The following is a 13,168-nucleotide window of genomic DNA, read 5'->3' on the forward strand; positions in this document are numbered from 1 at the left end:
ACGTTTCTGGGGAAAGGAATTAATTTTTATTAGACCAGCTAAGAGATGAAAAAAATATATCAGATAATCTTTTGCAAAGCCTTCAAGATTAAAAAAAAAAAAAAAGAATATTTGGATCTGAACACTAGGGAGCCAAGGAGGAAGAATTCTTCCAAAAAACATTTTAAATTCACTACATTATTCCAGGGTAGTTGGGTTTTTTTGTTGGTTTTTTTTTTCCCCCAGCAGTTGGCATGCAGTGGGCTAAAAGGTTATCAGGGCTTCTTCAAGATGAGCTACATATACAACGTGTACTTCAGGACACATTATGAACAACTCCCTTGTCAACTTATTCCAAAACAAAGCTTACCTGGCATGCAACTTACTCCCATCCACACATCACACCATAGCAAAGACTTTGCAGCTGACAGCTGGCACTTGCAGTTCACTCTTAGCTGAGGGAACAAGCAGTTACATCCAAAGAAAACCTTTGCTGCTGGAGTTTTGTTACTTTCTTTAGTTGGTTTGTATTTTTCCCCTAGCTGTTTCTAAAAAAAAAAAAAAAAAAAAAAAATACAAGATAAAAATTAATGCAACAAGTGATGACATGAATAGAAGTATTATGAACTGAAGAGGCAGAGAAAAGCTAAAGCAGCAGAATGTCACAGCTGAAGCTGGGAGGAAGCCAGGATTGCCAGCCCAAACTTCCTCAGCAGTTGGAAAATACATAACATACACAGTTTAATGTTTCTCCAAAAGAGAACAAGCTCAGCACTCCCTAACCTTCAGAAGAAGCAAAAGGCTGTTTCTTAGGGTTAGCAATGGCATGAAGAGCAACACTTGTTGCAGAAACAGTGTGCCATTAGGAGGGAAAGGCAAGAGGGCTTAACTTGAGAAGATAATTTAAGTGTGCCCACAGGCAATCTGAGCCAAAAGTTTCTTGGTCTCTTCCAAACATAAGATATTAGCAGTCACTGCTAACTGTGCAGCCATTGGCTCTATAGGCATTTTAAGACCACAAAGAGGAGAAGAAAATCTCATTCAATGTAATCTTTGAGCTGAATTAAACTCCAAGAGACCCACTGGAGACAGAAAAAAGTAGAGGCAAAAATCACTTCCCTCGGTGCTCTAGAGCTCACAAAAGTTTTCAGGCTGACTGGGAAAGCACTGCCCCAATTTGGGGCTTAAACAGGTCTGCACAGGCTGGTTCAGATCGGTCACCAGTGAGTGTCAAATAGGCACAGTGAAACAAGGCAGAGCAAAGTCCTCATCAGCACATTGTGAGAGAAGGCACTTGCCCACCCTTTACAGAGGCAGATAGTGTAGTAAAGCTTATCTGGGATGGAAGAACATCAAAACCCATAAGAGTCAACCCTTTTTAAAATTTACTTTTACGGCTTTTAAAGCAGACCTGCTGTCACCAGAGGATGACCCAACACAGTGCCACAATTGGCCCTGTTTATATAATAATAACCATCAGCAGGACTGCAAAGGAAAACTTTGAGGCCCAGCCACTTGCCTCTATTAACAGCATTTCCTCATTTAGCTCTCACAAGTTTCCTAGCAACATCCTTGCATTGCACATTAACACATTCATTAGATTTTGCACAAGCACCTGTAGAATAGTCAGAGCTGAAAAACTTTGCTTTCATGCTAACTCAGAGGGGAAATCAATTTGCTTCAAGATGTGAACCCTTTCAGGGCAGCAAAGACTATCAACACGCTTATGACATGGTTGTGAAGCCATGCAGCTCCTAGTGAAGGAAGAACCTACAGCATTCAATGTAATTATTGGCATTTTCCATGTAGGAAAGCAGTGGGTAATCCTCTCCCTGCAGCTTTCAAAGAAGGCAAATGTCAATACACAGCATAATGCTTTGAATAACACAGAAAGAAGTCCAAGTGGCCAGAGAGGCAGACACGGGACAAAGGGTCAAAATGTACAATAATTCACTGCTACACAACCTGTGTCAAACTCTCCATGTGTCTAATATCTGTCTGTTCAGGCAGATGGATGCTACCCTTTTATCTCACAGCCTGTGACAGTGGCTTTCTTTCCCATAGCAGTTAGTCGACTGATTCACCCTCCCCAGCACCATCTCAATGAATCCATAATGGAGGAAGGACTTGTCCCAGTCTGCCTGCTGGGTTCAAACTTCACACTTTGTGCACCCACTATGTCTGTACAGAGAGCTGGGGATTCATCAAGTGCCCAGAGCAAAATCTCAGTAACTATCGGGAATGAGAAAATCATCCTTGTTAAATCTCACTTGCAGCAGTGACAGAGGGAAGAATAACACCCAGGGCTGGGGCAGGGCAGAAATCGTGCCAAGTTCCTCATACCATTAATGTATACAAGCACCTCCCAGGAGTAGCAGCAGCATTTACCTACCACATTTGCTGTGTGAGCACCACAGAGCTGCATAACTGACTTGGCCTGAAATGACTTGGAGGCTCCTAGACAAACAAGGAGCATTTGGGACATCCCTAAAGGTGATCTGGAGGGCTTGGAGGTCACAATATTCCCAGTACTCTTCACCCTGCACTCTCATTTCCCTTCTCTGCAGCAGTAAGTTGAACTGCAATTTTTCACTTGTCTGAAAAGTGATTTGAAGCACCCTTTGAAGCCCAAGTGAACCCCACATCTTGCCCTGATGAAGCTTCACTGGAGACATGCACGGTGTGAGAAAATTGCCTTGAGCCAAAATGCACACTTTGGGGAGAATTCTTTGCTTTGAGGCAAACACCGCATTGTCTTGCCTGCTGCCTAAAAAGTGGTCATGATAAGCATCCCAATTTCCTGCTGCCTTTCAAATGGGGTCCCCAGCCCTGGAAAAAGTTAATGCCAGCGTGCAGAGCTCCTCCAGACTTGGAGGGAAGCTGGTGCCCCACAGGGCCGTACCCCGTAGCGGCAGGGAGCTGGAGCGAAGCCACTGCTGGGAAGCGTGCATCTCTCTGATTAATGCTCTCAGGCTGCCTGTTGACAAAAGCAGCAAGAGGATTTGTAATGCCTAAGCTTATCATCATCACGCTCTGAGAAAATCCTTCGCTGAGAAGCAGCGTAAATAAGTAAAGTTTTACAAGTTGGTGGACTCTCTTAATTGAGTAGCCCTTGTAAATTAATAACATTGAAGTAAATGTGCAAAGACTTTGCTGACTTTCTAAAAGATGTCTAATAAGGTCCAGGTTTACTAAAGTGCCCAAAGGAGCAGGTCCCCAAACCTTTTTGTAATTTGTTGAGACACTAATGATAGTTAACTTCTAGTGGTTTATTCAAGAGCATGAGTATGAGGACAGCAGAACCATCAGTAAGTCTTCTCTCCCAACACAGTGAGGTGCCAGTCCTTCCATTCCTACTATCTGCAGTCCTGCAGGAAAGGGTGTGTGGGGAATGTCTCCTTCCTTCGTGTGGGTCCAGTGAAAACCATCCTTGGAGCACCTTTCAGAGCCAAAGTGAAAAGGCCCAGATGTATCTTTGTGTACCACTGTTCGTGCCTGAGGGCTTCGTATCTCACATCCTTCCATCCTGAGAAAACACATTTAATAGTTTAGTCCCAGTAGCTAAAACATAAAAAAATACTTTGTTTCCAGTTCTCTTGTACTTTTTGCTTTGCTTTCTCCCATACCAGACATTAACAGCTTGGTTTCCCAAGAAGCTATGGTTGGGTGAATAACGCAGACTGAATATACTTTTTTATCTCTTTGAAGGAACATTGTCTTTCTTTGTTCATGGACACTGACAGCAGTTCCTGCTACTGAATTGACTGTTTGACTCTATAAGGTCACCCACACTGTATTTATTTTAACTTTAATGGCTGTGAATATTCACATGTCCTCAGTCATGTTGATCAGAGCTTGCCTACCCATAAAATTGTGCTTGTGTAATATGCACTTTGTTGAAGCCCCTCCCGACTTCGCTTGCACTCTACAGGATTGAGAAAAGCTTATGATGATCCAAGTTAAGTCTGTAAGGAAATTATTAATTAAAAAGCAGATGTTAAACACTTTTAGACTAACATGAGAGAGCTCAGGAAGAGGATTGTGATGCTTTAACTAAACCAGGGTAAGGCTGTGAGTGAGAAAGGCCTCAGGCAATGAAGAGGTGCCTTCCCTTAGGTCCAGCCATGCCAGTGGAAGAGCAGATGTACCTCAGTGTCGTCACCCTGCCTCTGCAGGGATGGCGCTTGCACAGCACTGCTGGGAGACCAGTCCACAGGAACCTCCCAAATCCATGCTATGGATTCAACACATTACTTGAAGCTATCAGAATGGTTGATGTGAGCTAAGCTTGAGGTTTGTGCACAAGCATTTTGTGCAGCCTGGTTACACTCAGTCCAGCAATCTCTAGGACTCTTGACTAGGACCTCTTGAAGGTGATATAGCAAAGGAAAAATGAAAGGACATGGGGACAGGGATTGATATTTAAGCCATGCTTCCCTTAGCCCCCAAATCCCATTCCCTTTGCCCTCTTACACATTGGATATGTGCAGTAAGCTTCAGATCAAGCAGAAAGTGAGAAAGAAGGGCTTGTTTCCGAAAACCAAGTCTTCCACAACACAACACAACATCCTTCTTTTCCCTGAGCACAAGAGGGAGAGAACAAGCATTGCTGTGACCTTTTGAGGAGTACGGAGTAGGATGGGGATGAGGGACACAATGCACAAGACCATGGCACTGTTCTCTCAGAGGTCAGCTGAGCTCTGGTGGACACACAGCAACCACGATGCACCAATTGCTGCAGATCAGAGCGGCTCTCACTGGCCAACAATAGTTCAGCTTTCTTTTGCACAACTAGATATAGTGGACAAAAGACAGTGACTGTCTTGCTGCCTCCTATAACCTCCTCACCTGGGTAGCCCTGTGTCTAGACCAACCCCTGAGCTTGGAACTTGCTGGGGCAATGCAAAGAACCTGATGGTGCCATCACAGCTACCAAAACATCTGCTGCAGGCAGGCCTTTGTCCATTAAGGAGTAGCATGGCCCTCACAAAACCATCCTTCTTCTTCCTCCTCTCTGTTCTTCTCTCTGAGTCCCTGGTCTCTTCTCTGCTTCTTGGTGCCACACAGGTCATGATCCACTCCCTAGAAGAGTCCCAGAGGAGCACTCCTGCACTGAGCCCAGCACAGAAATCAGGAGTGAGATCTTCAACACCACAACAGGATGTGCAATCTATGTGTTCAAAACAGGAGAAAAACATCCCTTTTATCCTACCAGAAGCCAAACTTACTTCTGAGCTTCTCAAGCTAGAGATACCATCCATGGCAAAGTCTTGTTCTTAGTATTTAAATATGAGTAACATGCCCTTGGCAAGTAAGTGCCTGTCTGGTAGAACAAAGAGATTTTTTTTGCCCATCATCAAGCAGAGGTGAAATCTTACTTGCATGCATCCCCAAGACAACACAAAAAATGCTCCTGAACTTTGGGCCATATTTAAGTGTTAAAGCCAGCTCTCTGTAAGTGCAATTCTATTCCAGGTTTGTGGCATCTGTACACTTACAAACTGATGTGCCACCGGAGAGCACAGAGGAGATGATGTTCATATGGGGGAAATACACACTCACAAAGCATCCACATTGTGCAGCTGCACTGTGTATTATTAGACTGGCTTCTCATTTTATGAAATCAGATCACTGCAGAAAGGAAAGAGCTCAGATGTGATGGTCTAATGAAACATCAAAATATGAAGTTGCTTACTCTAAGGAAAAAAAGGCATGAAAGCTGCTGATAAATCTCACAAAATTGATTGGTATATGAAAACGTTTAAATAAATTGATATAAAGGTGAAGGAAATGGTGAGAAACAGCTGCTAAAGGTGCTCATAGATAGAATAAAAGAAGATAAAGAAGCAACTCAGTAGTGCTTGTCTCCTCCCTGAGGAGCTCAACAAAGCCCCAGAGCTCCTCACAGCCTTACGCTTCAGAAAGGTAAGCAGGACCCTAAGCCAAGGCAGACCCCAGGGCTGTCCTAGTTCTCAGGAAAGCCCAGCATGCCATTTGCTGCTGGTTAGATCCCCTACTTGGCTTGTTTGGGGAACAGGTGCTTGATGTCCTTTTACTGGATCTTGGTGCAAAGCAACTGTGGCACAAGCAGGTGACACAGGTCAGACTCTTCTCCTCACAGTCCCCCACAGCCCCTGCCAGGAAAGCAAATCAGATTTATCCAGGAAAGTGAGGCACCACACTTCCCCAGTTTTCATGCTACCAGCTGGTCTAATTTCTCTTGACGTTTCTTCCGTAACAGCAACTGCAATGTGTCAGGATTAATTAAGCCAAGCAGTGGGCAAGTCTCAAAGGAGAACACACATCTGCCGTGACCTACCCCCACCTAAAAGCCAAGGAGTCTTTCCTGCCATAGGGATGGAAGGAAAAAGTGAGAAGGAAGCAGGAATGGTGAGGTATCATCCAGTGGAAGAAGCAGTGACTTGAACCGCCAGGGTTCAGATGAACCCCAGCACAGCTACAGCACTCCAGCTCAGAGCAAGCACCTTGGGCCTGGTTATTTAGTCATTCAGATAGACCCCAGAAGATTTTGAAAGGTGTGCATCAGAAGTCTGGCACACAATTAAGGCTACTTCTCCCCAAATCTGAACATGGGGCACAGTTTGTTGGAAGATTGCCTGTGAGAAGGTCAGAGATCAGTGTGTGCCTGTGGTCTGGAGCCAGGGCTGACCTTCCATTCACAGCCCAAATGGTGGCCTAGCAGTGAGGAGCACAGCTATGCTTCCCAGTTTCAGGCTGGGAAGTAAAATGGATCCCCAGTATAACTAAAAACCAACATATCTGGTAACAACACCACATTAAGTGCACAGCAACTGTTTTTCGTGAAGTCAACTCTCCCTTCCTGGCTGCGGCCAGGAGAGGGATTTGCACCAGTGTGTGCAGCAGCAAAGGATGCTCCTACCTCTGGATAGGTACAATAGCAAAGCAGTGGGATAATATACAACCATTTCCTGGGGGCCTCCTTTCCCAGCTGGAAGGCGAGACACGGATCAGCCCCTCAGCTTAGTGGGTCTCAGTGGCAGTCAACTTGCCCACTAACAAGAGCAGATGACACTTGGAAATGCTGGGATGTTCTCACTTCCCCTTCTTTTTAATTGCTTCTTTCAGTTCCAGCCCTGCTGCCACACCTTTCATGCTTCCAGTAGTCAGATGAGGAGCCATAGCCAGTTCCTCCGTGCTTTCAGCATTAATTCACGCAAGTTGAGCTCTGCAATTTTCATCAAGTGGTAGGTGGCTCAGTAATAAGAGACATTCCCACAATTATCATAATGTTTTCAGGCAGGAAAAGGTATATTTTAGTTATAAAAAGAAGCTGTCTCGGTAACTGGCACTACACGTAAGATAGAGATGTCACAACATCGTTTACAGACATAATTACCTAAATACTAGTGTTGGTTGATTATCAAAAATCCTGATCCATAAATCAGCCTTCTGCTCGACTCAGTCTGTGTGATGATGTTGCATGTCAGTCACTGACATACAACAGTACTGGATAACTGAGGAAATACTGTGCTGAATGTCTTCTAATTTTAGCAAAGACTTACATTGTCCAAAAGACAATGTTTAACGATAGTATATTTATTGTCATGCTCTTAAAATTAATCTCCTCATCAGAGACCACCAAGAGAGATTGCTGTGTAACCAAGGAGGCAAACTACAGATAGAACAATCAAGAATGCATTGCAAGACCTGAAACTTATTAGTTAAAATTGTTTATTAATAACTTTCAAGAAAATCTGCTGGGAGAAAAACAGGATTGAGACACAATTCATGCACAGAAAAAAGAGTGTTATATAAGCACTGCACCACTGAGCCCACTTTACTAGATAGTAATACCAGAACAACAATCTCTAAGCTGTGTTGTACAGATGTTACAATGCAGGTTGTTAAAGGGTTTGACCTTATTCGATACACTCTGCGTTCTTCAAGTGCTAACACAAAGTCTCAGATGAGATACTCAGCCATACTTCTGCTCCTTTTCTATCAAAATAAGGATAACTATTTGGCAGAAGGTACACCAACCAAACCAGGCTGGGTACAGAAAAGGATGGTTTTTTCTCTGCATGCTGTTCATGCAAACATTCAAAGCTGTGGATTCTCTCTCTGAAACACTCTTGATGTATATTGGCCTATACATTATGAATACAAATATTATAACGGTGTATACAACCCATTCCAGTAAATCTCTCACACTCAGACATCTCTAGATATACACGGACTGCAAAATTCAGTCCTGGCTCCAAATCTAAATCCTTCCTTGCCCCACCACTGATGAAGAGCTCCATGTCTGTCAGGGTTCATAATGAAGAGGCACTATATCTCCAGAGACATGGCACACAATTCTCAAGGTCACTGTTTGTCCTTAGGCATATTCCATCTGCATCCACACCCCACAGTTTATTGCACTTTAAGCCTGTCCACATGGTAAGTGGTTTTCTAATACCAGCCATAATTTTGCACCCAGTTGGCGTGTGGAAGGCTATATTAAGCCCAGACGATTAATGCTGTCTTTGCTAAGAAGCAAGAAAATAGTCTCTGTGCTATTATACTTTGTCAGCTTTCCCAAACACTTCAGGCAACTAATTCCGAGGACTTTTTGACTGAATTGACATAAAATACATCCTTCCCCTCCAGTTGCTTTTTAGCCGCCTTAGGTTAATTTTAACTGCAATCTCAGAGGTCATTGGCAAGAGCATGTTCTGTACCCACCAGGCACTTGAGGAAATTTATGAAGACAGTCAGGTACCATTTCTTCTGGTCATCCTTGGGGGGTTTACATGCCAGCATATTGTGTATGAACATCAAATTGCTCTTTGTCACGAGAAGCTCCCTGGATCTGCCCACAGGGAGATGTTTTGGAGGAGATATAGTGGTCATTGCCTTCAACAGACACAGGAAGAAAATGTGGTCATCAGTAGACGTGAAACTGGAGAGAGACCACCTGGAAAGAAATAAGAAAACTCTAGGAAATCCATCAGAGCAAAGTCAGGAGAAGAAGTCATTTATAAGATAGACAGGGTGGGCAAAAGGTTTCCCTTTTGCAAGGGGGAGGACATTTATATATATATTTACACATTCTTGACTTCTGGGATTTAATGTTTTGTGAAAATATGCTTCAGAAGATATTCCGACTCAAGACTTAGTTTCCAAATACTTTCTACATCCTTATGGTGTGAAATAAGGTGGAAGAACTGGTCTTAAACACTAAACTGATATTATTCCCAAGGAATTGGAGATTATTCTTTGGCAACTATCTTTTCCAGATGCTTGCTTTTGTTATTGCCTGACAGGGTGCACACCAAGGTGAGGTTTGCAGCTCAGGAGTGAGAAGAACTGTGTGTACTCACAGACGGTGCGAGATGTGGCTGTCTGGACTGTAGGTACTGCATGGACTGCATGTGACTTTGGGGCCAAATGTCTGCTTTCAGTCAACAGAAAATGAGTCAATGCAGGCTGCAGATTCTGGAGAGCCATTCAACCCATCAGCTGTGTCTACTGTGTCTAACAAGAGCAGCACAACTCTCCAATACATCTCCTGCATTGACTGGATCTCTGCTGATCTCTGCAGTGTCAGAGCTTTCCATATACCTGCATTTTAGCAATGCAGCTCGAGGTAAATCTTGCTGTCAGTAAGAAGTTTTGGAAATTCAACCACTGCCAGATTCTAAAGTGAAACATTCTCCAGTCACTGCATATTCAGTTGGCCTTGCCCTATTGTTGTGGTCTGTTTTTCTTGTAGCTTGCTTAGCCTTAGGTATCTGCCTTCAAAGTGTCAATCGCAAACACAACATGCCCTGATATCAAATATGTAGGTTATTCTTTTGCAGACTCAGATTGCCTTATAACATCATAATCAATGACACTTTAATTTCTCTGACTCAAATCATCCAGGTAATGGGGCTTCAGCAATTTTGAACAAAAACCAGTCTGAGGGCAATCAATCAGATAATCGATTTCTATGCATAAAATGAGATGTTGTTCAACTGCAACATTTTGACTTCCACTAAGTAGGAAGTGGTATGGAAGTGAGAACTGAATGTTTAACCTCCTCACTGTAGATAAATGGTCCCAGCAACATTTCTCCTGTCCACACAGTTGCCATCTCTTAACCAATAAGCAGTTTCTGTATGGACACTGCATTTTGCTGGCTGCCTTCCCACAAGATTTGTGAATATGTACAATAGAGCAAGCTCCTCACTTGGAACAGAGAGGGTGTTAATGAAAGCTTCTTTCAAATAAGTTCAATAATCCCTCTTGGACCAAATGACATTTGGAGACAGAAGACCTTCTGTTACATCAGACAGAAAAAAGTTACCTGTTTTACTGTGGCTTACGATGTCAGCACAACCATGTGCAGAACACAACCAACAAAACCACTGTTGTGCGCCACCATTTCACCAGGAATACCAGAATCTGTGTTAGCTCCTTGGCACGTGACCTTCAAAAAGGCCAGTGAATAGGGGGTTTAAATCTCATCTCTCTGCATCTGCTCTGAAGTTGTTGGTTTTTGTTATGGAGAAACCTAGTAGCACACTTTCTACAGCATCCATTACTAAATTTTCCAGTACTGGACAATGTAATCTCTGATAAGGCTGAGTTGCCTATGCAGAAAACAAGTAAAGAACAGTAAAGATATCATTCTCTTGCTATCCAAGATATCCTAACATCAGAAGGGATCATGTACTCAGTCTTTCTCATTCCTGACACATTTTGAACTGGAAAGAAGTCTGGGGACCCATTTCCCCTCTTGTTGGATGGATTGCAGGGCCAACTTCTCAGGTCAAGAGCATAATGGGGATCAGGTATTTCATGCCTGAAGACCATTGCCTTCACCAGTTTCATAAATAACACAATAGGAACTTCAGTAAGATAGACTGTATCTTTTTCTTCAGGCAGAAAATCACACACAGTTCCATGATTTATACAAATGCAGAGCAGCCATTTGCCTTATAAGACAGATGAACATTATGGAGATCTTTTCTCACATGTCGTTGGAAAGCTGAAAGGCAGTCTACTACACAATCGATAGTAAGGCTTTGCCAAAGAAGGAGGAAATAGTCTGTCCTCTATGTCCTGACTGAAGAGGGCAATACACTGACAAGGTGGATAATGACAATGAAACATTGGAATAGTTGCTGAGTTGTGGGGGGTGTGGAGCCTCTAGCCCATAGATGCTTTGGGAAGTAGTTTTACATCTGTCAGGAAGGACATTACTGAAGCTGTTACTATCTTTTGAAGGAGAATTGATTAGCCTAACTTCCCAAAATCTGTGAAGGCCTACAGTTCAGTAAAAGCTACAGTATCAGGATCAAGGCCCCCACAGGCAGGTGTTGTTAAGCCAAGATAGTTGACACATTAATATGAGGCCGCCAGCTCACACTGCACTGACTTCTGCACTTCAAAACATCTGCTGAAGACAACAAGAATTCAGATATGAAGAAAAGCAGGACTTGTCCTTGATATTCAAATAGCAAGAAGCTCCTAGGGTTTGGGCAGAAAAGAGCACTCTGTCTCATACAAAGACATTGCAAAATCCTTCACTTGAGTTACTTGATGCAAAATATTTTTCTCATTCGTGCTGGAGCAGCTAAATTAAGTGTGTTGCTTTCTATAAATCCTTCCTGTTGTCAGTGGGTTGCCTTTTACTTATGGCCATTGTCCCTTTTGCTGCTACCAAGGAAAGAAACATAGCAGAGAGCTTTTGTTTAATGAGCCATCACATTTAAACATCATTTGTCTCAGTTGTTTTCCTTTTCTCATCTACCTTTGCTCATTAAACTCCACCCTGCATGGCTGTTAACAGCATAATCATGGGGAGCAATAGCATCACGAGATTCCTTGTACCAGCATGATGCTGCTACCCCTGCTGCTTTCCCCCTATTCACCAACTCTGATGGGGCTGTGCTTGCCTAGCATTACAGCCAGGGTAGCAGCAGCTTCAGAACCAGCTTATTCCAAAGGCTGAACAGCTGGAACTGTACTTCCCCATATGGAGCAAGGTTTCAGATGGATTTTCTTGGTGCTGCCTCTGACGTTCACCTTGTCCTTCTGCCCGTCTGTTGCAGCCAGTTGCCAGCCCCTTGCCTCTGCAGAGGGCAGAGGGCAAGGGAAAGGGCCATCAGTCTGCTCAGTACAGATGGCACGTCAGCTGTGGCAACACTCACTGGGGACAGGGACAAAAAAAAGTAGAGAAGTGGCCTTTGTGCCCCTCTGCAGAGATGCTGCAGAAGACTCTACAGCATAAAGGTTCTCTTGTGCTTCTTTCCCTGTCCAGGAACTTCAGCAATCCTAACCCAGGCTACCTAAGCCAAGCAGGCAGGGGAAGCAGTAACAGGGCAAGGCTTTGGGATAAGGGAGCTACTTGCCCCAGTCACTCTGTGACTGCAGAGATCTTATCCAGAGCTAGAGTGAGCAAAGACAAACTTCATTTCCACAGTTCTAGTCTTCATGTGTGTGCCGAGATATGAGCCAAAACATTCCTCTTGCATCCCTGAGAATTATAATGAAATTCAGACTCAGAGTCTGTTATTTACCTCTGTGGCTTATGCTGCCATCTCTTCTCAGCTGTCCAGCACAGGAACATTCAGACTCTGATGGATGGTACTTGGTATCTGTGACGGTAGTACTAGGACCAGGAAGCTGCAGCAGTATCCTGTAGTACCTGTTGCTTGTCATGTTACCTGCATGAAGGAACACATGATGAGTTTAGCCTGCAGCTCACAGCAGCCAAGTCCAGGAACTGGTGGTGGGAGATGCCAGCTGTGGAGCTGTCACTCTTCTGGCTTATGGGTAAACAGCTGAGTCTGGACCAGCCATGAGTGGGACAGTGACCCCACAGTGCTCACACAGGCCTTGTTAACCCTGTCAGGAAGGCAGGTCTTCAAAGAGAGTGGCCATGTCCTTCCATCTGCATCACCACTAGCTGGCTCTGTTACGTTTCTTGCCTACACCAGACAGATTGAGGGTTTGCATGGGATCTCATCAGAGGATAAATCAAAGACCTGAAGTTCATTAAAACAGGGAAGAGTGGATACAAGGAAGATATTTCTGAGAACATATTGTAAGATCAAATCCCTGCAGAGATGGTCAAATTTGAATATTCTTCCCAGACCATTAGGAATACTCAGTAGACCCTGTTATCTCCCACCAGTGGGAAGGTTAACATCAACCTCAAATGAAGTCCACATGC

At 43.8% G+C, this 13,168-nt stretch overlaps 1 protein-coding gene across 4 annotated transcripts in view; it reads right to left on the reverse strand.

The window, feature by feature from the left end:
* IGSF11 (immunoglobulin superfamily member 11) overlaps positions 1–13,168 on the reverse strand; it is a 139,835-nt gene that overhangs the window by 118,275 nt on the left and 8,392 nt on the right. For 2 of the 4 annotated variants that reach the window (XM_064410221.1, XM_064410220.1), the window contains exons 2-4: positions 12,513–12,659; positions 8,689–8,920; positions 350–527 (exon numbers count right to left, since the gene is read on the reverse strand). In XM_064410221.1, coding sequence (XP_064266291.1) covers positions 350–527; positions 8,689–8,920; positions 12,513–12,562 — 460 coding nt within the window. In that variant the 5' untranslated portion in view covers positions 12,563–12,659. Of the gene's footprint in view, positions 1–349; positions 528–8,688; positions 8,921–12,512; positions 12,660–13,168 lie in introns of those variants that run through there. The other 2 variants (XM_064410225.1, XM_064410222.1) reach the window with 2 other exon arrangements.

Source organism: Passer domesticus, chromosome 2 (genome assembly GCF_036417665.1).
Source record: "Passer domesticus isolate bPasDom1 chromosome 2, bPasDom1.hap1, whole genome shotgun sequence".
NCBI lineage: Eukaryota > Metazoa > Chordata > Aves > Passeriformes > Passeridae > Passer > Passer domesticus.